This window comes from Haliaeetus leucocephalus, unplaced genomic scaffold (genome assembly GCF_000737465.1).
Source record: "Haliaeetus leucocephalus isolate CR32 unplaced genomic scaffold, Haliaeetus_leucocephalus-4.0 Scaffold155, whole genome shotgun sequence".
In the NCBI taxonomy this organism is placed as follows: Eukaryota; Metazoa; Chordata; class Aves; order Accipitriformes; family Accipitridae; genus Haliaeetus; species Haliaeetus leucocephalus.
In genome coordinates this window covers 1,024,116-1,051,765 of record NW_010972591.1, presented here as the reverse complement: position 1 = coordinate 1,051,765, position 27,650 = coordinate 1,024,116, and the positions used below count along the sequence as shown (strand labels likewise).

The 27,650-nt window shown below is 39.6% G+C and overlaps 1 protein-coding gene across 3 annotated transcripts in view; it reads left to right on the top strand.

The window, feature by feature from the left end:
* GRIA4 (glutamate receptor, ionotropic, AMPA 4) overlaps nt 1-27,650 on the top strand; it is a 238,332-nt gene that overhangs the window by 53,973 nt on the left and 156,709 nt on the right. For all 3 annotated transcript variants that reach the window (XM_010562112.1, XM_010562113.1, XM_010562114.1), the window contains exon 3: nt 21,515-21,754. In XM_010562112.1, coding sequence (XP_010560414.1) covers nt 21,515-21,754 — 240 coding nt within the window. The remainder of the gene's footprint in view (nt 1-21,514; nt 21,755-27,650) is intronic.

The window sequence follows — 27,650 nt, the reverse complement described above, 5'->3', positions numbered from 1 at the left end:
TGACTGAAGAAGGAAATCACTAAGGGTAGACAGTTCTGAAACAAAGTTTTCTGAGACAGTTTTAAAAAAATGAAATATTTTTCTTTTATTTGAAATGTAAAAATTTGTTTTGATTTTACTGATGAAAAGATGGAAGTTTTCTAGTAGTTGAAGCAGTTGGCAGAGGCTTCTAATTTTATGGAAATTATGTTTTCCTGATAATATTCCTATTTAAGAGATGTTAGAAAAAGAGATAGCTTTTTTTATCACACTGTACACTGTGACATTGTGCCTCTTTTATTGACATTAGAACCATTAGTTCTCATTAGATGTTTTTATTGTTTTGATGTTATTTAGTAGTCCTTGGTTTTTGACATGTGGAAGCTCATGAGATGAACAGACCAAAATTACAGAAGATAAGGTCAGTAAGTAATCATCTGTGCAATCAAAAAAACTTCACGTTGTTTACAAAATCCAACACAGACAAATGTCAAAATTTTTAATAACTTTTTTCTCATGTTAAATATACAGAACAAAAATAATTATAGCAGATAATAATTTGAGTGTGTATATATATACACATGTGTAACTACGTTTTTACCTCATTATTTGTGTGCTGTATCGTTTTATGTTTTGTCCCTATTATATGTCTAAAAAAGTACATAATGCAGTAAATGTAATTTAAAGATGGTAGTCTCAGAAAAAGAAAATATGTTGTCATTGTCTATGTGATGTGGTACATAAAATAGCACAAGGAGAAAAATCGGCAGCATTCTGGATAAGAATGGGCCCTCAGTATCAGAGACTGCTTAAGGCATATCTCACTAGCTGCTTGATTTCCTGATTATTCAGCATTTTGCAGAAGATAGGAATTACACTAAAAGCAAAGTTACGTGTTTTGTACAAATTATTCACTATTTCTTTGCTGCAGGACTATTGCAGAAAACAACTTGCACTTTTCTAGTTTTTCGCAGAGGAGCTTTTATAATGAAAGGCAGTGATAACCTTTCTTCACCCAACCAGATGAATGTAAATTGAAATATTGTGCTCAGTGCTAAACACCCAGTGTCAGACAAAACTTAAGCATCAGGAGGAGTCTAAAGAGCTGGTGTTTTCCTCAGTAACAGACAGTTCATTTTTTTATTTCTAAGGAAAAGCATTCTTACCAATCACACACCTCATGGTGAAGTGCTCTGTGCTGGTGAAGTCTTCTCCTTCATGGAAATATCCAAGTCGCAGAGGAGAGCAGCTCTGGTGCTGGCATGATCCGTAGTGGAGCTCTCTAAAATGGTGCACGGGGGGGGTCCCAAACCAGGGGGAACCTCAGGGGGAGCTGAGAGACCTGCTAGGAGCCCACAGCTTGTGTGACAGAGGCTGATGAGACCTGAGCGGTGCCAGGAGCAATGGTGGCCAAGCCCCTCCCTGTATAAAAGAAGCCCTTAGGGAGCACTAGCAACCAGGCGCACCACAAACAGGCCGTGGCGTGTCAGCAAGGGCATGGCGCAGCAGTTTGCATGGAAGGGTGTGCAGGAAGGGCACTGAAGGCCTGCCAGCTCAACCAGGGAGCCAGGTCATCCACATGGCAGAAAGCCATGGCCTCTCTAAGCTCTACACCGCCACAACTAATGCAGCTTCCCAGACAGAGCTCCAGTGGGAACACACTGCCATCCAGGTGCCAGGCTGCAGACTGTGCCCTGCTCTTGTGCCAGTAACGGAGGGTAGCAGTGAGCACACCTGTGGGAGGTGTGCCCAGGTAGAGGAACTCCTCTGCTTAGTGACAGAGCTCCGGGAGGAGGTGAGTAGGTTGAGGAGTATCAGGGAGTGTGAGAGAGAGATGGACTACTGGAATTGCACCCTACCTTCCCTGAGACAGGCCCAACAGGCAGACAGGGCGCATGATAGAGAGGATTCCCTATGCTCTCTCTGCCTGGCTAAACACAGTGACTTAAGGGATAAGGGGCAATGGTGACAAGTTCCTGCCAGGCGCAGAAGGCACATCTCCTCAGTGACTACCCTACCTTGCCAGGTGACCTTGCATAATAGGTATGAGGCTCTGCAATTGGAACCAAACAATAATGAGGACGTTGGTTCATCTAGCTTGGAGGTGTCGCTGAGGTTAAGTCAGCCTATGCCCTGCATCAAAACCTCTTCCATAAGGAAAAAAAAGATGGGTCATTGTCATAGGAGACTCAACAAGTTCAACAAGGCCAAGTGCCGGGTCCTGCACTTGGGTCACAACAACCCCATGCAGCGCTACAGGCTTGGGGAAGAGTGGCTGGAAAGCTGCCCGGCAGAAAAGGACCTGGGGGTGCTGGTTGACAGGCGGCTGAATATGAGCCAGCAGTGTGCCCAGGTGGCCAAGAAGGCCAACAGCATCCTGGCCTGTATCAGAAATAGTGTGGCCAGCAGGAGCAGGGAGGGGATTGTTCCCCTGTGTTCGGCACTGGTGAGGCCGCACCTCGAGTCCTGTGTTCAGTTTTGGGCCCCTCACTACAGGAAAGACATTGAGGTGCTGGAACATGTCCACAGAAGGGCGACCAAGCTGGTGAGGGGCCTGGAGCACAAGTCTTATGAGGAGCGGTTGAGGGAACTGGGGCTGTTTAGTCTGGAGAAGAGGAGGCTGAGGGGAGACCTTATCGCTCTCTACAACTACCTGAAGGGGGGTTGTAGTGAGGTGGGTGCTGGTCTCTTCTGTCAGGTGGCTGGAGATAGGACGAGAGGAAATGGCCTCAAGTTGCGGCAAGGGAGATTTAGGTTAGATATTAGGAAAAATTTCTTTACTGAGAGGGTTGTCAAACATTGGAATAGGCTGCCCAGGGAAGTAGTTGAGTCACCATCCCTGGAGGTATTCAAAAAGCGCATAGACGGGGTACTCCAGAACATGGTTTAGTGGGCATGGATGATGGTTGGACTCGATGGTCTTGAAGGTCTTTTCCAACCTAAATGATTCTATGAATCTATGACTCCCTTCTGAAGGGAACAGAAGGCCCAATATGCAGACTGGACCCACTTCTTAGGGAAGTCTGCTGCCTCCCTGGGGCCTGGGTTAAAGATGTGAAGAGAAAGCTTCCTACCCTGGTACGGCCCTGAGATTATTATCCGGTATTGATTTTACAGGTAGGCAACGATGAAGTTGCAACAAGAAATCTGAGGGCAATCAAGAAAGATTTCAGGGCCTTGGGACGACTGTTTAAGGGATCAGGAGCACAAGTAGTGTTCTCCTCTGTCCTTCTAGCTGCAGGGAACAATGAGGGAAGGAACAGGAAGAGCCAGCAGATCAATACCTGGCTCTGAGCCTGGTGTCATCAGCAGAATTTGGGGTTTTCTGATCACAGGTTGGTCTACACAATACCAGGCCTGCTGGCAACAGATGGGGTACATCTGTCTCAAAGCAGGAAAAGGATGTTTGCACAGGAGTTAGCAGGGCTCATTGAAAGAGCTTTAAACTAGATTTGAAGGGTAAAAGGGATAAAAACAGCTCACTAGAGATAAGCCTGGGGGTGGCACGCCAACGTTTGAAGGGCGGTGTGCTAGCGAGGCCCTTTGGTCTGCCATCTCAGTGGAGGTAGGGGATGGAGATCCATGCAGCAGCAAAGATGCAAGGGTTATTGATGTGTTAGAAACCACGGAAGCGCCACAGAAGATTGCTTATAGAAGTAAGTCCTATGTCTATATAGCTTCCTAATTTTGTTAATGAAGGGATCTGCTATGCCTGTGAAGGAACTAATTTCCACAAGTGTTCTGTTACAGCTCTGTTTCACCATTTAATTTCTTGAGGTAATATGAAGGTGTGGCAGTAAATAGACAATAGTACGACAGGATGAATAACCTCTACAGCAAGCCCTTAGCCCTATTCTGACATGTCTAGACTTACGCCTTAGGCTGTGTACAGTGTCAAATAATCAAATTGTGTTGTTTAAAATACTCATTGATATATGTTGTTTTATTTTCTGATGCTGAGGGATGACTTCAGGCTAGATTTTGCCCTTGCGTGTACACAAGCAATTCCCACTGACTTTGAAGCAAGGTGACTCCACACAGGAGTGGGATATTGTCCCTCAGTCTTTATGGCAATGCAATTATTTAATCAATTGGAGCTGTGTTTTTGTGACACCTCATAGTGCACCTAATCAATAATAAATGATCAGTCAGGATTTCTGGTTTTAGTAAGTGATTGGGAATAAGACATGTTCCTCATTCTGTTAATAACATTATGTCATAGGCTCATCCATGCATAAGCAAGCGTGACTTTCTTTTTGTTTCTACAGTTGCCTTACTTCTCGTCCAAATTTGGCATGATACAGAAGAATATGATTATCAAGTGCAAATATGATGTACTTTTAAGCCCATATTTTCAGAAGTATATGTACATTTGTGTTCATCGAAATAACCATTGATAGCCTAGGTTTTTAAAGTGTTTTGGTTTTTTTCCTACTAGTTACACTGACTTTATTCATAGTAGTTAATTACTGCTTGCAATGGGCAATGAAAATTGTGATATCTTGCAGGTAACATCTAGAGGAGGGCTTGTTAACCAATATTTGATTATTTGCCAACAGTATACTGAGCTGTATGAACAGGAGCGGAGCCAGTAGATCATGGGAAGTTCCTACCCACCTTGAGCACCTGCCCTGTGAGGAGAGACTGGGAGAGCTGGGCTTGTTCAGCCTGAAGCAGACAGCTTCAGGGGGACCTAACGGCAGCCCCCAGTGCCTATAGGGAGGTCACCTAGGAGATGGAGCTGGGCTTAGTGAAGTGGTGCAGGGCAGGAAGATGAGAGACAATGAAAATAAACTGAAACAAGAGAGGTTCATACTGGATATTAAAAAAAAATTGACCCTGTGAGGACAGTCAGGCGGTGGCACAGGATGCCCGGATATGTTGTGCAGTCTGTGTCCTTGGAGGTTTTCAACCTTGACCAGGTGAAGTCCTGAGCAGCCTGGTCTGGCCTGAGAGCTGACCCGTCTGTGAGCAGGAGGTTGGACCAGAGACCTTCTAAGGTCCCTCCCAACCTGAATCAACCTGTGATCCTGTTCCTGCCCTCCAGCCAGATCACTTGACATCTGTATATGTTTTTCATTTAAACCTTTGGTTGGTTGAAAAGGCATGATCAGCATAATGAGTGTTTTCTAAAGTTGAAGAATGATTATTTACAGAACTTGATTTGGCCAGTAATTGCATATTTGTATAATAAAATCATTGTGGTAGCTAATTACTAATGAGTTTTCTGTATGTTAGAAATTAAAAGATCATAAAACATTTTTGAGACAAATATAATGTGACTTTTTAAAAAAATGCATGTTGTGGTAGCTTTGGACTACCAGAAATTAATAGGTTTTAATGGCAGAGGTACTTCTAATAAATATGGTAGTATATATGCATTAAAAAATATACTGCAATCCTTATTCAGGAAAAATTTCCATTTCTGTTAATGAAATTTTTCCTTGAACAGAACATACAGTAAACAAGTTAGTCTTGGAGAGAAAGGAAGAACTTGCTTTATAACAACTGTTTTGGGTAGGTCTTGCTGGAATCATTAAAACTGTGGAAAACTGTTTTTAATATTACTTTATCTAATTTTCTAACTAAAAAGAAAAGATTGAACATAGTTTTCTTAAAAACCCTACTTAACAACTATCTGCTTTTCTCCAGTATGCCTATAAGCAATATCAATCCGTTATCCTAAGACAGTCAGTGTGATCCTGCAGAGCACTGCAGAGAAAAGCAACACGCACAGAAGCATTTCTGCACTTCAGAGTTTTGTGTGATTGATTTGGTTTGGGTGCACGTTGCCACAGTCACATTTCATCCACCAACTCTTCAGCCACTGTTAATGATTTTTTGTCATTTTTCTTTTATGTATATAGCAACAGACTATCTAGGAATTATGAATGAATATATGCTAATTAAGACAATAAAGTAGTTTAAAGATACACAAATGTTAATAGGATTTGAAATAAGAGGTAACTTGAGGCCACTGCTGTAACTAACAGGCCATTTAAAAATTATTAGCATCAGGCCCAGTGGACCAGTAGTAAAGTACAGCTGCCTTTTTAGTACAATATCAGAGCTAGCGGCCCCTAGACCCTGAGCTTTACTCCAGTGATCACAGCTGTGAACTGTGCTGAACTAATTTTGCTTATTCCTGCAAATGCCAGCATAGTAGCTACTAGCCTTACATAATGCCTGGGGCGATATATACAATATTTTGCTATTTGTAAAGCAATCTTTACAGCAAATTAATTTAAGTACATCAACAAAGACATGTTCTTGCATTATTTACGTCAAGCTCTTAAATGTTTTATTAATTTTCAGTGGTCTTTTTTGCTGACTAAGATTGATACATAAAAGAAGATGGAGTATATTTTTCACTTTGTTGATTAAACAGTTCAATGGAGTGAAGGACTCTTGCATTGGTCAGCCCTAAAGTCCAAAAATAAAATGAAAAACAAGGGTTTCATTTGAGAATGCTACTATTTGAACAGCGAAAGAAGTTTACATAAGGTGACAGATATTTTAAATCTCCTGTGATAACCATGATAAAGAAAAATATTTTGTAATGACAAATTCTGTTTGACAGTTTACCTCCTTTCCCCCCCAGATCCCACAGTACACCTGCCTTTGGTCCATTCACAGAGATAACAGGGTGCCAGCCAACCAATCTCAGCTCCCTTCTTATCTGTCTTCTTTTCTAAAACCATCACCAGCACATTTACCAGCTCTGTAGAAATCCCAATTATAGATAGTCCATTTCAAAATGCCTTATGGATGAAGCCCCATTCCTGCCAAAGATACGAGGGAACAAAATGAGAGGGCTTGTGCTCCTGTTTTAAATTAGTGAAGTTGTGGAAATGCTTAAGTTGGTGCCTGGAAACCTGGTGTAGCGAAAACAGGATTAGCTGAAAACTGAGGAAGAAACGAAGATACCTGCAAAACATATTTCTGTTAACTGCTTTCTTTTTGCTAGGCAGTTGCCAAGTACAGAAATCATGACCTCTACCTTCAGAAGGTAAATTTTTTTAAGAAAGGATGAAAACTCATTGCATGTAGAAAGATGTTAAGTGGTGCATAAAACTGCATGTTAACATCTGTTTTAGGCTTTGAACATAAATGCCCTCTCACTTAAGTGGTTCTGAATACATTTTGCCATCTTTTTATTATGCTTTACAGATTATTGTTCTTATTTATAAGCTCACGATCTGACAGTGTCATAGGAAGAGAGATGGAAACAACATTTTTGATTGTTGTGCCAAAGCAGGATAGGAAGCCAAGTATCTGTATCACAGTGTGCCTAAGGAGAACAATGGGCAGCTAGTTTTTGAGATGCAGTTTGATTTCTTTGTGTTTATGATTTTAAGCCAGTAGGTTGGACTGCCATCTTTTCGTGTATGGGGAAATATCGTGAAAGAGAACCGTGATTGCAAGAAAGTTTCTGGCATTACTGTAGTCAACAACATAATAACGCAGTTTAGTGACATCAGTTGATTTTAATCCAAGTTAGCAATTTTGCTCTTAGAGGAGCATATGAAATATGCTAAGCAATTTCTGCCTATTGAAAGGTTGTGTTGTGTTTCAAAGTGGCTACTTGAGTCAAGGGGAGATAGGTCATGCCAAGCATTCAAAACCTTTTCCTACATTCTACAGGCTGCTTTTAATCTGGTAGCCATTAGGAGCTCCAGTTTTGGATAAAGACACCATTTTGTTAGATGTTTTACAAATACAGAGTTACAAAAGAGATGTTCATTCATAACATAACTTACAATGTAATTATTTCATGTGAAACAATGTTTTGTGAGTGGTAACTATGCTTTATGAGAAAACATAAACATTCTCATCAACTGTTAGGCTCTCAGACAACAGCACATTCATTTCCATAAGTATTTCCTGCCCCAGAATGGAAATGAAATAAACTCGCCTTGTTAAACTAAACATGGAGAAGTATATAAGTAAGACAAATATGTTAGCCACAATTACAAAGTTATGTGCTTTTATTTGGCTTATCTGCCTATTTCTTTTAAAGGCATCTAAGCTAACATCTATCCCATTTTATAGTAGAGGTTTATATGTGTTTAAAATAAATAGCTGTACAGTTTACATCAGAATAAAAATTTGTGATCCACAGTAATAGAAAACATGCATACATTTTCTTATGATGTATACACAGATGTATTTATGCAGGTTTTAAACTTATTAAGTCTTGTTTTAGCTGAAAAGAATTATTTAGAAAGCATACTTCATTCATGGCATTTGACACTGAAACCTGCCTTCATATCAAGCAGTTAGAGCTTGAAGTCATTAAACACGGGGGCATGGCCAGAATCCATCTTGCACTCATATCTGATGAGGGTGGTCTTCCATTTAGAAAGTGAATGGCTTTCACTTTAAATAACCTTGGTCAAATGGTTTGTTTATATGTTATTTTTTGAACGGTAATTCCTTTTTCTCATTATTTTAATTACTATGTGAGACCTACAGCTATTTAGAAATGCCTTTTATACATAAAAAAAGCAGAAGGATTAGTTTTTCAGAGAGAGAAAAAACAGCTTGGTGACAAAACAGGGAAGACAGTGGAAGACGCATTTCCAGTAATCCATGCCAAGCATTTGATTTTAAAGCGACTCAACTGATTGTGGTTGATTCCCACTGGCATAATCGTAGGAGGCTAAGAAGCAGCTCTCTCTTAAAATTAATAGAGAATAAACTGCAAGACACACAGGGGAAAAAAAGGAGGGGGGGGAAGAAAAGAGATAGCTCAAGGTTTCTTAAGCTTTGGGCTTTTGGCCCTCCACAGACAGTAATTCCCTAATGTCATTTTGACATGACATGTCCATAGTAAGCAGAATCTACATCTGAAAAATCCCTTAGCTATGATCACTGCATTATCTGGGGAAAACAGCCAAGCTACAAGATGCTGAAAAACCTTCAGTGCAGTGAGATGATCAAAACAACAAGGCAACATAAAGGAACAAGTGCAAGTAATGAAAACACAATCTGTTTGAAATGTTGGTGTGATATGTCTTAAGTAACCATATTCCCAGATATATAGAGTCACCCAGACAGGCTAAGACCCAAATTCCTTGGAAGAGCAGGAGAGAAAATCTCTTGGTATGGTTTTGTTTTTGTGAAGTTGAGAGTAATAATGCCTAGGATGTTTGAGGGAGGGCCGAAGTATGAAGTACAGAATGATGAAAAAAATCTCAGAGAATTCTTCCTGAACATGCCAGTGATGGATAATAAGGTTATCTACATTCATTTTGGTGATTCTTTGAAAAGATGTATTCATTACTCCAACTATGTGAAGAACTTAAGTGTTAGATCTTTGATTTTCAGATTGGAAAACTCAGAAAAGCTATGTAACATGTATACAGCTAGCAGAAATTAAAATGGGAGTTACAGTGAAAATTTACCAACTCCTTGCCTTTCACTTAGACTGTGTCTATCTCTCCAGGTACCATTTGCCAGTTCATTAGATCAAGGCTAGGAAAACCAGTAAAACCAGTAAGATCAGGCCATTTATGTGGTAATTCTAGGCTGTCAGCAGCACTAAGAGTTCTGGGGAAGCTGTCATTACTAATAGTGATATGTAAAAAGAAGCAACCCAACCAACCAAGAAGTACATTTTGGATGTACATGACAAAGTAAATTTCACATTATTTTTTTAATTTATTTACTCATCAGAACACACTTGCACTAACTTAGAAGAAAAATCACGGACACATGGAAATCTCTTATCCACTACAAATGAAACCAAGGTCCTCAAATGTGAGAAGACTAATAGAACAATTGGCACTTCATATATCTTGATCCCTGAAATGATAGCTCAGAAGATACCCCTTGGTTGGGGAATAGCTTCAGCAGAGCCTTGTGCACTTCGTCAGCGACTGCTCTTGTGCCAGTATGCAGTCACAGACTGCAGAAGGCAGCAGCGGAATTTTGTTTTGAGATCTTGAGAGGAGTTTTTCCTCTCTGACCAAGTTGTATAAAATCTCATGATGTGATACCGTGTTCCATTTATCTGACAGTAATAGGAGTTTCAAATTCTGCTTCATACAATCAAAGGGAAGGAAGTAAAGGAAAGGACAAACAACAGATTTTATCAAAAGTATTCAGAAACTCTTCTTATGGAAGTCCCAGTTGTGAGCAAAAAACGACTGAAAAGGTTTTTTTCAGGTTAAGGTGTGTGTAATTAGAAAACAGCTTTTATTAAGCCATGGGAAATCAGGAAAAACAGATAAGATTTTCATCACGTATGTTCTCTTAACATTTCAAATGTTTTAAAAAATTAGAAACCATGTTTTCTGGCTCTTTAAAAGATACTTAGATCTAAGAGGGGCCAAGGAACCAATGTTGTATTTAATGTTACTTAATCAATATTGTGTGGTGAATGCCTGTTGATCTCACTGAGGCCAAAAAGAATCCATGGCCCCATTTGTTCTAAATGGTAAACAGCAAAGTAAAAAGAATTATTTAAGATTATATCATAATGCAATAGCATGAATCAAAATAAGCAATGATATAAGTTACAAGTAGGGGACTTGGTGCAACATCTGCTGCTGAGGGAATAAAGTAGCAAAAATCCCAGCCTCACCCCTGCCAATATTCAAAAGCCTGGACTGGACAGAGCGCGTTGCACTTCAGTGGACAAGCCATTTTGGCTGGAAGATTAAGATGAAAGAATAAGAAATTGGGAGACAGACTCACCAGTGAAAGAAAAACAGAGTTCCAGCAATGTATCAAATGGCATCATTCCCCTCAGGACAGGCTTTAATTCTAGAAATAAAACGACAAACCAGACAAAAAAAACCATCTCCATTCAAGTTTGAATGACAGCCACCTAAGGACCTTCATCTTCATGCAGGACCAAGTTAGTCACATCCTTCATGATGTACTGCCTTCCTTTCCTTCCTTTTCCCAGATGTTTCAGAGATCTGGGGAGACATTTCCTAAGTCAGAGGGAGCAGTTAGATGACTAGTCCCCTTTTAAAGTCACATGGAAGTTTAGTACCAAACTTCCCTGATACTTTAAGAAATGCTTTACTTGAGCTTCTTCACATTACAGCAGAGTTCATGTTTTGTTTCAGTTCAGCTAAATTAGAATACCAGGTTTGACCTAAAGAAGCACCATTGGTTCAAAGTATAAGGTATAAATGATGATAATGCATCCATCAAAACAGTGTAGGTCACCTCTCATATCTCCTATGAAATTCAGTTAATTCCCATCAATGACAGTTTTGCTGTTAAGAATACTACAAAATTAACATGTATTTCTCCAAAATTAAGAAAAAAATTATTGTTGCTATTTTTTTCCAAAAACTACAAATAGTTCTTCTTTTGCATAAGAAAATTCTGTGATTATGTAGCTATGTATAAAAAGCTATTTTTATGTAATCAACTGCACATTTTGTAAGATCCCCCCCCCCATTTAAGATTGTACTGGCTTTTTTTTTGTACTGGAAAGAAAAATGTCTGTTTAAATGTGCCTATTTTCTCACTTTTCAAGATAAAAAGAAAAAAGAAAGCTAATATTGTGGAGAATTGGGCCATCAGAGGATTACTTCTTAAAACAAAATTCAGACTTCTCTTTGTTCTGTTTCATTAAAATGGGATGTGGGGGCAGGTTTTATAAAATCTTACATTTTGGGGGGAAAAACAAGCTGCAAAGAAATTTATTTTCTCTACAAAGGAATGTTTGGATGAAGTTCAGATTTGAAATGAAAGAAATAATGTGTCTCATAAGGAAATGAATCAATCCAAGAACAGCAAAAAATGTATACTCACACAGGCAATCTAGATAAGTTATAAAACATGATTTCTCTAGATATTCATCTAATGAGGATGAGCTTTCCCTCAGCTGGCAAACTGAAGAGGTGATATGATTTTGCAAGAAGATCTCTAACCACTATATGAGTATCTGAGTTGAAGTGTTAACCTCAATTAAGCAGCTGGGAGTTTTACCATTGATTCTGTAAACCATTTATTTACTGTAGTCCAGTATAAATTCCATGCAATCTGTTGTGCCTCCTAAGCATCTATCCTGAAGGAGGTAAAAAAAAAAAAGAATAGACATTGTGCTCTTGAGAAAACCTGCCAGCTTCATGGGAACTTTCTACCAAAACCTTCGTGTTTAACTTTTTTAAAAATTTCTATGGTTTTGGAAAGCTTGGCAGTCTCATGTGGTATTGATACTTTTACCAGTTTTTAAAAACAGCCATAAAAACGACTATGAAAGGTAAATGCTGCATGTGGATTCTCTATGGGAGAGAGTTCAAAGATAAAGTTTTGGCAGAGTTAGGGAAATGCACGTGTATGTGTGTTGCCACAGAGCTATAAATACCAGATCCATGGAGTGCACAGGAGTGGAGGACAAAGGCACAAAGACTGGATAATTTACTGCAGAGAGAGCTGTAAAGTACTTTTAAAAATGAGAAAAGGTTTGTTAGCATTCAGCAAATGTGAAATTCATGAGGGGAGTTCTGTCAAAGAGGTTAGCCAGGTCACAGTGGAAAGAGAAATTTTATAAATAAACCCAGTGAAAACGTTTTCTTGTTGTGTAAAAATGTTCCATTGGATTGAAATTATTTGGAATTACATATTAATGAAAGTAAAATACTTTAGTGGTGCTGAAGTTTTCCGATGGAAAGTACTTAAAAGATTAAAGCAGTTTTCCTCATAGAAATTTATGAAAGGTGAAGCTACTTTGTGTTCTCCATCAAGAAATGAGAGTTGTCAGCACTTTTCAGGAAAATAGAGATAGGAGGTCTTTATCTGAGAAATACCTGCAACCCCTGGCTGGGAGGGATCTGTGCCCATTGTATGATGAGGGCCTCAGAGAAGGGCAGCTCCAAATCTCATTGAATCTAGGGATGGACAGGTGAGAAGAACATGGAGATACATTTCCTAAAGTAAGACTTTTGTAACAATTTTTAAATGTAGCTATCTAAATGTAGGTGCGAAGTCTTTCACAGTTGCATAGTCTCCTTTTACAGCCAAGAGAGATAGGTACCTCTACTGGATGAATCAGTACACTTAATTTATCACTCATCTTAAGCTGGGATGATCTGTCTTCTGAATATACCTTCTTCTGTTTTAGAGACAGGCAAAGAAAAAAAAAGATAATTTAAAACCTAACTTTCAGGTGGTAAGAATCATTTGAGACAATCCCCTCCACTGTCCCTGCATGCATGTACACGTACAAAGACACACATGCGCCTTTCACAAATTCTTTTGGGATTGGCTTGGAGGGAACTTTAATCAGTGTATTAATTTGTGAAGAGTAAAGCTTGCTCCATGTGAAGCATGGAGAAGAGTTCAGCAGTTCGATCTACAAGTCAATCTTGTCTGGTCTCTATGGCCCTCTCTTTTCTGTTATTTTGGGCATCTCTCAGGGTAACCTTTGAAAGTTAATGTTCTGTAACTTAGTGATCTGGTATAAGACATCACGCACAAAATACTATACTGCAATGTTCAAACTGATTTTAAAAGAAGAAAATACTGTGCATGTTAATTAAGCTAATTCAATTCCATTTTCCGTTCAATAGGCAAGAAATGCGCTATTACTTTCTGCTATTGTTTCAGGAATTGACTTTGAGCAGAAGTAGTCTTTTAGAGGAAATTCACAAAAATTGTTTATGGAAACTTAATTATTAATTAAAGAATGTAACAAGTTTGTATCTTGCTTTGCAATATGTTCTCACATCTGCAGTTGCACAAACAAAACTGCATTTCCTAAATTACCTTTTGATCTAGCACATTAAAACAAGATTTTTGTTGCTGCTAGAAGAGTATTTTTAAATGAGCTGGCTAGTCAGTTACAGAGTACTAGAAGTAAGCCATTGCTGTGGGTTACATATAAAAGACACTCGTGAATTTTCTTTGCCTCAAGTTTGATGGATCCATCTGTTGATCTCCAGATAAATACTCCTGCACACTCTTCGGTATGCGCTTAATTTTATGCAAGCAGCTAAACACACTGACCTTTAAGACAAGTGCTTACGTGTTTTTAGGGTTCCAGAATTTACTATAGAATTGCAAGATAAAGGTCCATTAGGTGTAATGTTTATACACATTGGGGTAGCACTCAGAAGCCACGGCTGAGACAGTTGGACCATTGTGCTAAACTTTTTACAGACATCTAATAGAGGACTGGCCTTCCTGTCAAGTGCTTATAGTCCAAAATAGACCAGAGAGTTGAAACTTCAAGAACTGAGAGATGGGAATGTGAAGTGATTTGCTCCAGAGTATGAATTCGGTCTCAGAGATTCAGTGCCCAACATACCAGACTTCTCATTATGCAGTTGCATTATAGGAGGATAAACATTTGAGAGTAATAAATATTTGAGAGGGTAATGTTTGTGATTCAATTTTTTTTTTTTAACAGGAAAGATCTTAATTTAGTCTCTTTTTGTTCACCTCCATCATTAATACTCTATTAAATTGTAGAGCAATAAACTGATTTTAGTTAAAGTAATGATGTGATATTATTTCTGGTTATAATACTTTAGGTATGATGCTGCTCAAAGTGTGATGCACGCCTCCTGAATGCAGGGGAAGATAATTCTTTTGCTTGAAGAAGTTTGTGATTGAAAGGCAAAGGCAGATGATGATTTAGAGGGTGCAGGGTCTATAAATAGAAAATTAATAGGGTTGTGATGGATGCTTGTTTCATTAGACACAAAAAAATTTCACTATATAATTTGTAAGAAACTCCTTGTTTCTTTTTTCCCCTTTTTTGGATATAAGTATTTAGAAATATTCTTTTTTATTCGAGACAATTCTTAAGGTAGTAGTAAACTGGTCCTAACACATCTATAATGTTTTTCATCTAACCACTTTATGTAACACTGTTTTCTCTTTTATAATCCAGTCATCTTATATCAGTGATTTAATTCATGAAGGTACCTCATTAAGTTGGTCTCAGTGCTGGGAATTTTTCTTAATGCAACAGCATAATTTAGTATAAAAACAGCAGTCTCAAACACAATGCAGAGGAAGAGCATATTTGTATCAAATTTGTACTGGATTTGGGTGCAAGATAGTTGAAAACTACATGGGGATCAATTTGGATCACTTGTCTTGTAATTCTAGAGGTCTGACTGGCCTTGTGTCCTCTTCCAGGAGGTGGAGGTCAGTGGAGTGATCAGGAGGAAGTGGATCAGGGAGCACAGAGGAGAAAGAGAGTTTTGGAATGTTCTGTGTAAAATGAGTAGAAACTTCTTCTGACATTTTAACAGGAAACTCTAATCTCAAAGCTGTTTTAGAAATATTACTTCATCTCATCCCAAGTGTTGGAGCTTTCACACGTATAAGTCGATAAATCATTTGACCTTGGGAGCCAGGTCCTTATTTAGATTATATGATTCTCCCTTCTGTGATTTATCTCACTTGTAGAGCTTGCATCTCCATATGGCTAGGCTGTTCCTCTTGGGAGGAGTTCTTTAGGTTGAGAAAATTCGCCCAGTACTTTTTTTACATCAGTGCTGGCAAATGCATGTGCACAGCAGCTGAACTGAGTATATGACTGTGATCCATGAGGACATGGATCACTGACAGCATTGCAGGCACACCTCAAAAGAAAGCCTTCATATACTATTGTGGTGGCAAGGAAATGTAACTACTTACATAATTTTTTGAAGTTTATTGCTGTCTGGAGTTTATCAGGTGTGTTGGATTTCTGTGGACAGGTTTTGGTTAGGGGGGAGCTATGGGGGCAGCCTCTGTGAGAAGATGCCAGGGGCCACCCCCATGTCAGACAGAGCCAGTTTTCAGTTGGCTCCAAAATGGATCCACCACCTTCCAAAGCTGGGCCCGTCAGTGATGCTGTGGTGCATCTGTGATAACGTATTTAAGAAAGGGTGAAAAACACTGCTTAGGAGCAGTGAGAGAGAAGAGAGAAAATGAGAGAGAAAAAAACCCAGCAGACACCAAGGTCAGGGAAGAAGGAGGGGGAGAAGGCACTCCAGGTGCCAGAGCAGGGATTCCCCTGCAGTCCATGGAGAAGACCACGGTGACATAGGTTGTCCTTCTGCAGCCCATGGAGGACCATGGTGGAGCAGATATCCACTCTGCAGCCCATGGGGGACCCCATGCTGCAGCAGGTGGATGTGCTCTTAAGGAAGCTGAAGCCTGTGAAGAGCTCACAACAGAACAGGCTTCTGGCAGGAGCTGTGGCCTGTGGGGGACCCACGCTGGAGCAGTCTGTTCCTGAAGGACTGTACCCCATGGAGAGTACCTACGATGTAGCATTTCTTGAAGAACTGCAGCCCATGCGAAGGACCTATGTTGGAGCAGTTTGTGAAGGACTGTATCCCATGCGGGGACCACAGGCTAGATTAGGGGAACAGTGTGAAGAGGAAGGAGCGGCAGAGACAAGTTGTTATGGACTGACCACAATCCCCACTTGCCATTTGGATCTCCAAAGCATAGGAGGAAACAAAGAGACAGCAGTAAAAGAGTGTCCTCATCTCTGGAAAACTTCTGTTACACAAACTGCACTGAGTCTTTCAATTTTTGTGCTTCCAGTTTGTGCGTTTATGGCAGATCGGTGGGCCTGTCAATATACCTGTAACAGCCAGCTGTGCCAGGGCTTCCCACGTAGGAGCCTAAACCTAGGGAAAAGCATTTTTAAATGCTTGTTCCAGAGCTTGTGTCCTGAAAGACTGAGGGTCTGAGTCATGGCTCTAAAGCAAGATCTACCATGTTACTTCTGTGTTAGACTGTGGATCTTCCAGATTCCTACCTATATGGTATAGGTACCATATAGGCTGCTGAGCAAAACTAATGCTGTTGGCAGACCAGCTGTGCTCTGCTTATCACACTTCATTTTGTAAATATATTGTTAGGGTAGTGTTTTATTTGTCTCTTGCAGAAACTATAAAAGTTTTGGGTGTAGCCACATAATAAAACAAGACCAATATCATGTATATATATGTGCAGGTATGTATGTGTATGTGTATTTGTACATCCACATTTCTCACAAACTTTCACTTGACCTTTTCTGTGTCATTTTCATGGTTATGATTACAGCTGTATTTGGACTCTGACTTCCCCTGTGCCTGTTTAGAGGATTTAAACTATATGGGTATAACTTCTGGAAATCAGTGACTAAGAAGAAGTTGGGATTTTTTGCTTTTTGTTTTTCAAGAAAAGATTTGTGTTTTAAGTGTGAGACTTGTGTTTAGAACAGTAACAGGGACTTTGGGAAGCCTTTCTCGCAGAGAAAGAAGACCGCATGTGGCTTGACTGTGTGTCTCAGTAAACCTGCAGTGTACAATTTTTGCCATTTTGACATTATGATTTCTTTTTTTAACTGAAGGTCCTGTGACTCGCCTATTCTTTTAAAGTGATAGTACTATCATGTAGTTTTATCGGCTAGAATAGAACGTATCTAATTCATAATGCAGCTACTGAAATAACATTATCTTGGCTATTTAAGGTGCATTGCAATGTCTTCTCTGGAGTCTGACCTCCACATTCATCTTATCTTCGGTGAGACCAATGGCATTGCAAAATTTTCAAGAGAAAATCATATGTGTAATACTGGCATTAAGTTGTCATCTATGAAAAGATGTCTGGTTTAAAGACAAATTGTTATTCAATGTATTTTGAAGTATGCTCATGAAAATGTATTTGTCACTGCTTTATATTTATGGGGGAAAAAAATCTTGAACAAAATTTTCTTAGAATGCTAATATGAGACTGTGTTTTATCTAGCATAATTTAGTCCATTTATAATAAGTAAAATGCCTTTAGAAGTGTAAGAGGAGTAGATAAAGAATTGGGAAATCCAGGTAGTCATGTTTGCCTAGAGGCATTTTCTGAGAACAGTAGTGAGTCAGAATGCAAATCCTCATGGCTTTGCTGATTTTTGTGGTCGCTGTTGATTACTGTAAAATTGATTCAGGAGCATTGCAGCATCTCTGCATATGTTTAAGCCTAATCTCCATAGTGTCACAGGCATTTTTCCTCTCTGTGGGTATTGTACTGAGTAAGAAAAAATTTTCCTACCCTTCATCTTAGCATTTTTTCTTATCAAGAAGCAAAGAATGACACTATTCAGTAACTTCACAGTCTTGATCTGGAGTATAGTAGCACAAGTTTTCTTGGATTGGTTATTTCAGGACTTCAGTGATAGTCAGATGATGTTTTATTGCATTTGGATCTAGGCTGCAGCAAGGATAGTTTGCTTTGAGAATGTGAAGAATTACTATCGTGTTATTTTATTTAAAAGTATTTTGGGGTCATACCATGTTATTTAATGAAACTTGTAGTTTGACTTTTTTCTCTCTCTTTTTTAACTCCATCCTGAGAATGAATTTGAGCTTTAACTCCACTAGAGTGTACAATTTCACAGTTTGGCATTGATTTACTGAATTTTTCATCATGTAGAATCCTACTGTATGGACCGTGTGTTATGAAAAGTACCCTTTGCCCATGTAAAACTAAAAAGTAAGGCAGTGCAGGGCCTTATCAAGGGTTTTCTCTAAACAGAAAACACATTAAGTAACTACCACTTACATACACAAGGTCTACATTCAGCTATTTCAGTTGGCAAAGTTAACTGGACTGTGTTTGAAAATAGAGGAGGCCTGCCATTTCCTCACAGAAACACTTGTAAAACACTGAGAAATCCCTTTGCAAGGGAAAGTAACATGCAGGATGTGACTCCAGAGCTGAATGAATGATTATACAAGAAAGATATAAGAAACAAGTGTTGAAAAAGTATTATTAGTAAGAAAGATTCTGTTAAAGAAATCAGGAGGTATAGAGGACATTTGCTGCAGAAATGAGAGCCTAAGTTAGGCTGCTAGTGAAAACTGAAACTTGCAAAGGACATTAATACAACAGTAGAAGGTCATTTACATCTTTAAATACAAAGACAGGAAATAACAAAATAATTGAAGCTGTTACATGTTGATGATGGGACACAAAACCAGGAAAATCTGGTTAGAGACGTAAAACTAATAGATGCTTCACATCATTGATTTTCACTCAAGGAGGATATTGACCTTAAAAGCAGTGTGATGCCTAATGGGAATAGGGAAACCACCTCTTTCTTCTATGGTTCTTAAAGAATTGGTTTACTGAAGGGTAGATGCAATAACAAGTGCTTCTTAGTAGAGCTCTTAAATGAGTTGTGATACGTATGATCAGTGAATAGGAAATACAATACCTGTTTTTAAAGGGAGACATAGAATCTGGCAGCCATGGACCTAGCAGCTTAACATCAATACACTGTAAAGTTATAGAACAGATTTTGATGGAAAGAAAGATTTAAAATATGACTGTAGACAGAAAATGGCATAAAATGCAACCAGAAGTTATTAAGGTAGAAAGTATGGGATTAATCCATATCTTCCAACTGCTGAGAGAATGAAGTAAAATAGACATGCTCTAAGAGAAGTCATTTATGAAAACAGAGACAAACAGGAGAGTTAAAAGGCAGGCATGAAACTAAGGGAAAGATGGCAACAAATGCTGGTAGAAGAGGAGGTGCCAGGCTGCAGAAGCATAGCTACAGAATGAAGCTACTAAAAGGCTGATTGTTGTGGTAGACACAGAGGTAAAAAGTTAAAGTGCCCTGATGGAATTTGCTGGTGAGACAGATACAGACATCGATAGATATTCAGAGCAGGCTAAGAATGTAACTGTGGAAGTAAACAAGGAGTACAGTAATAGCTGTGACATGATGGAAAACAAATAATAGTGACTAATAAAAATATTATGCTATAAGCAGAAACTCATAATTTGGAAATGGCCCAGAAGGAAGAAGGAGCAGAATTTTCATCCTGAGATGATTGTCAGCCATCACTGAGGTGCAGACTTAGAAAAACACAATGTGATCTTAGGATATGTCGGCAGAAGTATTTTACAGTAGAGATGGGAAAGTAATGTAAAAAGAAGCAGAAAGCCTTCAACTGAAATTCTAAGCATGTTGGTCATCTGTGTTCAAGAAAGATGAGATTAAACTGGGAAAGCACAGAACAATACTTTTTAGGATGATTAGTGGAATGGCAAGCCAGTTATTTGATGAGTCTAGGAGAATGTATGTTGTGTGGTCCAGCAAAGAAAACACTAAGAGGGTTTCTTAGAGCTGTGTATCAACATATTGAAAGGGAACTTAGGGAAAGCTTTTAAAAAAGCTTTATTTATATATAATCTGGCCATGAAAATTCTTAGGTTGGGGGCTGTAACAGTGGGGCAACACATAAAATCACACAACTGCCCTCAAGCCACTTACCCCAGTTCTGGCATCAGAACTGGATAAATTACCCAAGTCTAAGGAGAAAAATGCGCAATATTTATTTTTTGCTCTTTATGCGGGAAATGTAATAGGAAAGAATTAAAGCTGAACTGATTTGAATCAGCCCATATGGTAAGTGTGTATGCTGTACCCTGACTGTGCTGCTCTCACAGGATGACTGTGACTTCCAGGCTGGAAGAGAGGAAGCTATAACCTAGTTAAAAGGGTGTGACTTTTAGGTTTTCCTATGTTTAGGCTACACGGAAGAATGGGTTGTAAGGAGGGAGGGTCTGGAACAGGAGAGCATAGGAAATACATACTTAGGAGAAAATAGATACAATTATCCCCTAACTGACTGTTCCTTTCTCCATATTCTGGGATGGGTAACTGTATTAATGATCACACAGTTTCTAATAAGTTGTTTTGTACTTCAGAAAAAGCTGGATGTTTTTCATTGGGCCCTTTATGAGTTGCTAGAAAGGCAGTACCAAGAAGTATCAAGTATCAAGAATATACCCTTTTGCCTGCTTTTATGTGCATAGATCAGTAAAGCCCTTATCCAATCTGCTGAAATCAATGACAGTCTTTCACTATGTCTTAAATGAGTCCAAGAACAAATCAAAACTCAGAATATATATTCAGGTCATTTGTTTTCTGGTTTTGAGGTTGACACAGAGTAGAAATAAAAGGTGCGGGGCAGAAGTCTGGTCACATTGACTTACTACATTTTCCTTCAACTGCTCTCTTAAAGTCAGGGAGATTATTCATGAAATAGGTTTTTACTCGATGTCTGTAGTAGAATTTTAATGTAGCACAAGGGCTCCCTGCTTAAAAGGGAGTGAAGGTTCTACATTGTTACAATTCAAAATGTCCAAATTTCACTTATGAGGTCAGTAACGTTTTTGTGATAATTTTCACATTTTAAAATGTGAATACTTTTCTGCTTAAGGTAGTGGAAATGCTAAATGCCTGATAATATGCAGAGCTATGGTTAAAATAGCATATGTTGACTTTTCACTGGTGTGCAAAAATATGTTATTTATTTTACATTTTATTTTAGAGTAAAACCACCATAGATAATGTAATGTTTTATGAATAGGATCCAAAAATGACAAAATATTATTTAGCTAATTATTTATTGGTTTCCAGAATGAAACACGTGTGATAACTGAAGTTAATTATACAAGCAGAAATGGAAATCTGCAAATGAAAGATTTGGGGATGTTGGAATGCGTAAGTACATGCTTACAGATCTTGTCGTTAGCTGAACTCTGTTTGTTTTTCTTTTCCTTTCAGTTTGCTCCCAGTATTCTAGAGGAGTTTTTGCCATTTTTGGACTATATGATAAGAGGTCAGTACATACCTTGACCTCATTCTGCAGCGCCTTGCACATCTCCCTCATCACGCCGAGTTTCCCCACGGAGGGTGAGAGTCAGTTTGTGCTGCAGCTGCGGCCATCTCTGCGGGGAGCCCTCCTGAGCTTGCTGGATCATTATGAATGGAACCGCTTTGTCTTCCTGTATGACACAGATCGAGGTGAGTTGTGGCCCAGCTTTCTTACCTCTTTCGTTCAGATGACTTTTGCAAGAACTGTGCATTTTTATATCATACTGAGAGCTTGAGGAGTCAAATTTTAAAGGGCCTTTGTGGTGAAATACCTCTGACTGACTAGCTGTGTGGCTTAAGGAAGAATTCCTTCGTCTGCAAAAATTGGATATTGGATGCACACAGTATGTAATCGACCGGCCGAAACCTGTGCTTTAAGACTAGAATACTAAAACACTTTAACTAATGTTAGTGAAACAAAGACACAGTTCAATAAGCACAATTTTACAGAATTTTTGCTGTTCACTCTTCAACTCTTTTCAAAAGTGACAGCAGTACAAAGAAGTAGTGAGGACCAGGCACTTCCCTGCACCTGCAGTGGTGTAAGCTGAGATGCGAGCCAGCCCCTTGGGGCTTCCACGCTTTGGAAGCTCAAGGCAGAAAGAGGCTCGCTCAGCGTGAGGCCCTCAGGCTGCAGCAGAGAAGTGGAGGTAGGAGGAAGTACCTGCCAGACAAGAGGTATCCATGGGGCAGCAGAGGCAAGGAGTGCTGCAGTAGCCCATCTTCTACTCCTTTCATCTGGAGTTATCTCTGTGATGGACTACACCTTTATAAAATATATAGCGCATTACACAAAAGGCTACACTTTCTATCCACATTCTTCATTCCACAGCCCAGAGTATCTCAGAACCTTGTAAGTGGTAAAAAACTGCGTCACTGCGCCTCACCACTCAGTGCTGAATTGAGAAGTAAAATCTGTTCTCCACATTGTGTGTTCATTCCTCTGGCAAAGCCCTTTGCCTTTGTTTATGGAATAGGATTGAGCCAACATGGCTGAGCTTCTGTGAAAGAAGCAAGATTTTTATGTTGATGGCTTGCTTTCAGAGGGGAAGCAAGCAGCATAGCTGTAGTCAAATAATTATTTTACTACAGCTGTTTCAATATAGCTCCCCATGTGGACAGTCTATTTTGGAATTAAAGTGGCTTTATTCCAGTATAATTACTCTGCAGTAGAAATAGGGAATTATATTGATCTAACTAAATCTGTTTAATTATTTGATTATGGCTATAGAAGTCAGTTTTCTCATATATACAAGCACTAAATTTTAGTGAGTTTTTAGCTTGATATACTGCCCAAATAACCTGAATTTAAATCAAAAGGAGTGGTGGAACAAAATGAAAGGGTTTATATTGTTCCTTTTTTTTTTTCTAAGTAAAGATTTTTTTAATGTCTGCTGGACCTACAAAGGAAGATCTGGGAAGCGTTATAGAATGTATTAGATAACTGGAAAGAGAAAAAATAGCAAATTTAAAAAGTATTCCTACTCAAGACATAGTTATGGGTAACAAGAAAATAAGCACGTAATTACAGGTGTGATCCTACAAATTCAATAAATTGTTAAGAGAAGAAGTGCACAACCTGCAGTCACCTTTCTCATCTAAATTCATACGCTTAATTAGATTGAGACATCATTTTTAAGCATCCAATATCACACCAAGGGCAGTTTCAGAATGTCATCTGTACCAGTGTGGTTAATAAACAATTCTTACGGCACTGAACTCAGCATCTCTGAACTCATCAGTGTGTCTTTGATAAATAGATGACATTTGGCAGCTTGGATGCAGTGGGTGCTACATTGGATAGTCTCTCAAATTCTGAACAGGTCTTGTGACTCAGTTTAATGCAGGAGAAAATAAGATTCAATTTATCTTTAGGTATTAAGATGACTGTAAAGATACATCATTGCTGAATAATTTTCACTGCCATTACGAAATAGAAATTTTTAATGTGAAGCTGAGGTATAATAAGAAAAAAGTAAGTATCATCTCTCACTATCAGTGTAACTGGAAAAAGAAAAAAAAATCATTGATGTTGAGTCATAGGGTCTCTGTCAGTGAGGCAGAACTTAACTTTGTCCAGATTTTTGCCAATTACATGCCAGATGTTTCCCTGTCTCTGAGCAGCCCCATCCAACCAAACTGAAGGAATGGGAACCCCCTTAGCCTTTTGGTTTTGATACTGGGCCTGCGAGTTGATATTTGCAGCTTAACTGGGAAGCTATAAATAAAATCTTATGGGGCAAGGCAAGCACTAAGCATAAATTCCAGCCAGACACAGTAGCTGTGTGTGAAGAAGGCAGCATTTAGCAGCTATTAGTTAGTACTGTAAAAGGCAGAAGTCCTTGGCAGAAGGCGATGTGACAGAATAAACTTAGGTAAACCTTCAGCAGCAGTGGTCATGTGCTGGGGTGGGCAAATGCATGTTGCTTTCAGACCTGTTTTCCCGGCCTTTCCATCCTGCTTGCTCCTTGGTTCTGTTGCATGCGGTTCAGTTGCTGTTTGCTCTTAGGGGGTGAACAATTAAATCCTATTATTAAGGTAGGTTTCCCTGCTGTATCACTCTGTTCATCTCTTTGACAGCCCCTCAGCTCCCTGCAGGACCCCAGTCTCTTTGCTGCTGGTGGCATCTATGTTAACATTTCAGTTCAGATCAGGAATACACTTTTCTCACATCTTTCCAAGTCATGCCCACATACTGCACTTGGGTTTACACCATGGAGTAGTCTTGGAGCTCGCAAACTCTGATGAGGTGGGGGCTTCAGCTATTATATTAAATCTCCCTTTCTGATGTTCTGCCAAACTTAGAGTCTGGAAAATCACTGTTCTGTGACAGGATGAAGATACTAGGAAGAATAGCAAAGGTACAAAATGAATTGGACCTAGCAGGGGATGTTACAGGAAAGGAGAAGAGGTTTTGCAAAAGACATTAGACCTAAGAGAAAGATGAAGGAAAAATCAGCTCATTATTTAACAGGAAAAGTGAGCAAGTAAAGAGTGACGCAGAAGGCTAAAGCCTCAAGGGTCCTTTTGTTTCAATACATTCTTTTTTCTCTTACCCCCCTTCCATAAAAAGGTTTAATTATGACCCAGTGCTTAATACAATTAATATTAGCAGCAAAGTGCCAGGAACACAGACAGGACAGGAAAAAGCAGGCTGAAGAACACTTACCCAAGGTACACGAAGCATAGTGGGAAAGGGCTGAAATGAAAACCATGCCTCCTTGAGATATCCAGAGGAAAGGCAAGTCCAGCAGGAGTGAAGTGCTCAGTTAATATTCCATGTCATCTCTAAAGGGACTTAAGTGCAAGAATCAAATGAGTAGACCAGAAGAACATTTAATTTATCCATGTTGTTTTATTGTGATTGAGAGCTATTTCTTTTAAAAAGAGGCACACAGTCAAGTGGAGCTGTGCATCTGCAAATCCATGGGATTTTTGACCTAGCGCAGGTATGCCTACAGTATGATTTTGCTAGTTGATGTCAATATTTTCTAGCAGCAGCAAGCAAAAGTTGGACCCTGAAACCACAGAAGGTGGCTGGAGAAGTTTGTGTGAGGTGTGAGGAGCTGTTAAGAATAGAGTCATAGAATCATTTATGTTGGGAAAGACCCTTAACATCATCGAGTCCAACCGTAAACCTAACACTGCCAAATCTACCACTAAACCATGTCTCTAAGGGCCATGTCTACACATCTTTTAAATGCCTCTAGGTATGGTGACTCAACTACTTCCTAGGGCAGCCTGTTCCCATGCTGACAACCGTTTTGGTCAAGAAATTTTTCCTAATATCCAATATAGAATTGAGAGGTGCAAGAGTCAAGCATACAAGAGGTTGGTGTTGGTTTTCCACATTGTGTGCAGCCTTACTGAGAGCTGGAATGGCTGAAGTTGCTAGTAAAACTGCAGGGATTACCCAGAGCTATGGGGTCCCAGGGTGGAGAGGGGGCTGCGGAGCAGCGTGGGACACCAGGGAGGATGGCAGCCAGCAAGCTGGAAACTGCTTTTGCAGAAGTTCAGCAGCCATTTGAATTCAGCCGTGTTTCCCAGCAAGAGTTTTCAGTCCCTGACTGTGACTAAAGAGTGGTAGCAGGAGGGGTAGAGCTACCAGCTGGCTTAGCAGTTGGTTCACCAGAGGCGAGGACTGTAAAATAGTTATAGTTCTCTAGAAATCAGGCATCGTGTGTGAGCCTGTTTATGCCCCTTGATGTGTTTTTTTTTCCTTTGCTCCTTGTAATTAAATATTGTTCATTAAACCAACTCAGTCGTGGTTGCAGGTGAGGAAAATCAGCTTGCTGTGCACAAGGTAAATTTAATTTTCCCACATTTCTGGATAGTGGTTTTATAGCAACACCTTTAAAGTTGTAACTGTTCTGTTTTATGACAGTCTAAACTTGGCAGAAGGGTTACACAAGTCCTGATGGCCCGTTGAATTAATCCTACAGTACACAGAGCAGCAATCTCCAAGCTTTTGTCTTTGAGGACTTGTGGAGGATAGGTACATCCCAGAAGCCTGGATTATGGAGTCGGTTATTTACCGTGAGTTTATCAAGTTGGTGAGGAGCCTGGAGCATAAGTCTTATGAGGAGTGGCTGAGGGAGCTGGGGCTGTTTAGTCTGGAGAAGAGGAGGCTGAGGGGAGACCTTATTGCTCTCTACAACTACCTGAAGGGGGGTTGTAGTGAGGTGAGTGCTGGTCTCTTCTGTCAGGTGGCTGGAGATAGGACAAGAGGAAATGGCCTCAAGTTGAGGCAAGGGAGATTTAGGTTAGATATTAGGAAAAATTTCTTTACTGAGAGGGTTGTCAAACATTGGAATGGGCTGCCCGGGGAAGTGGTTGAGTCACCATCCCTGGAGGTATTCAAAAAGCGCATAGACGGGGTACTCCAGAACATGGTTTAGTGGGCATGGTTGGACTCGATGGTCTTGAAGGTCTTTTCCAACCTAAATGATTCTATGATTCTATGATCAGGCTAATCTAATTTTCTCCTTGGCAAAGTGGCTGGCCAGCAGTAAGCAGTAGGTTTGGTGTATCCATGATTAGTAACTCCAGTGATAGTGCTTCATGCCTGACATTCTCCCAGAAAAAATAGAAAATAGAGATTCAGATATAGCATGGCTTCTTGAAAATTAGGAACCATAGCCCCAAAATTGTTATTAATGACACATTTTAAAAGTAAGAGGAGGTCTCAGGTGAGGTGCAAGGGATTTGTCTTTGCTCTGGCCTAATAAACATCCAGTATGAATTTGCATGATAGCACAGAGAATGGCTTTTGTGGGTACTCAGCCTGGCCAAGGTAAGAGTGATACCAGACAGGTTCAGAGTTCAAAATTACCTTGCTAAATAGACAGATCAAGAAGGTGAAATATGATAAAGGTTGTACAAAGGGTAAACTTAGTAGGGAAGAATCAAAGGTACAGACACAAAGTGCAGAGTAACTGGCTCAGCGGTAGTATGATGAGAAATGTTTCAGGAGTTGTGAGCCATAAGAATAATATAAGTCCAGAAAGCCATACTGTTTCCAATAAAGTAAATGTTATTTTGAAATTTAGGAAAAAGAATGTTGTGTGTGAGAAATGAAACTTGAATATTGCTCTCTCCCAGCTGGTTATGCTGCTGTGTCATGTGCTGGGATTTCCACTGCAACAGAAAAGATCAAAACTTCCCAAGAAGCTGAGCAAGTGGAATGGGATTGAGTGAATAAGACACATAGAGGACATGATGGTGGCAGCACTGTGACCCACCACTTTTTCCTTGCTCTTTGAAGGCACCGGGTACTGTTCACAGCTATATCAAGGGCCTTCGGTATAGTCATGGCACAAGGATCAGGCATCTGTTGCTGTAATGGCACTGTGGTCACTGACTACCACATACAGATAGCACATATATAAGTATCAAGGGTCCAGAGGAGAGGAAGAATATAAAAAAAAAAATCATGGCCTGTGAGAAAAAGCTTCAAGAATTGAGATTTTTTTTATTCTAGGTCTGTTAAGAAGCAAAGACCAATTCTTCTTTGTACCCACTGAGATCAAGGCAAGAATTAGAATTA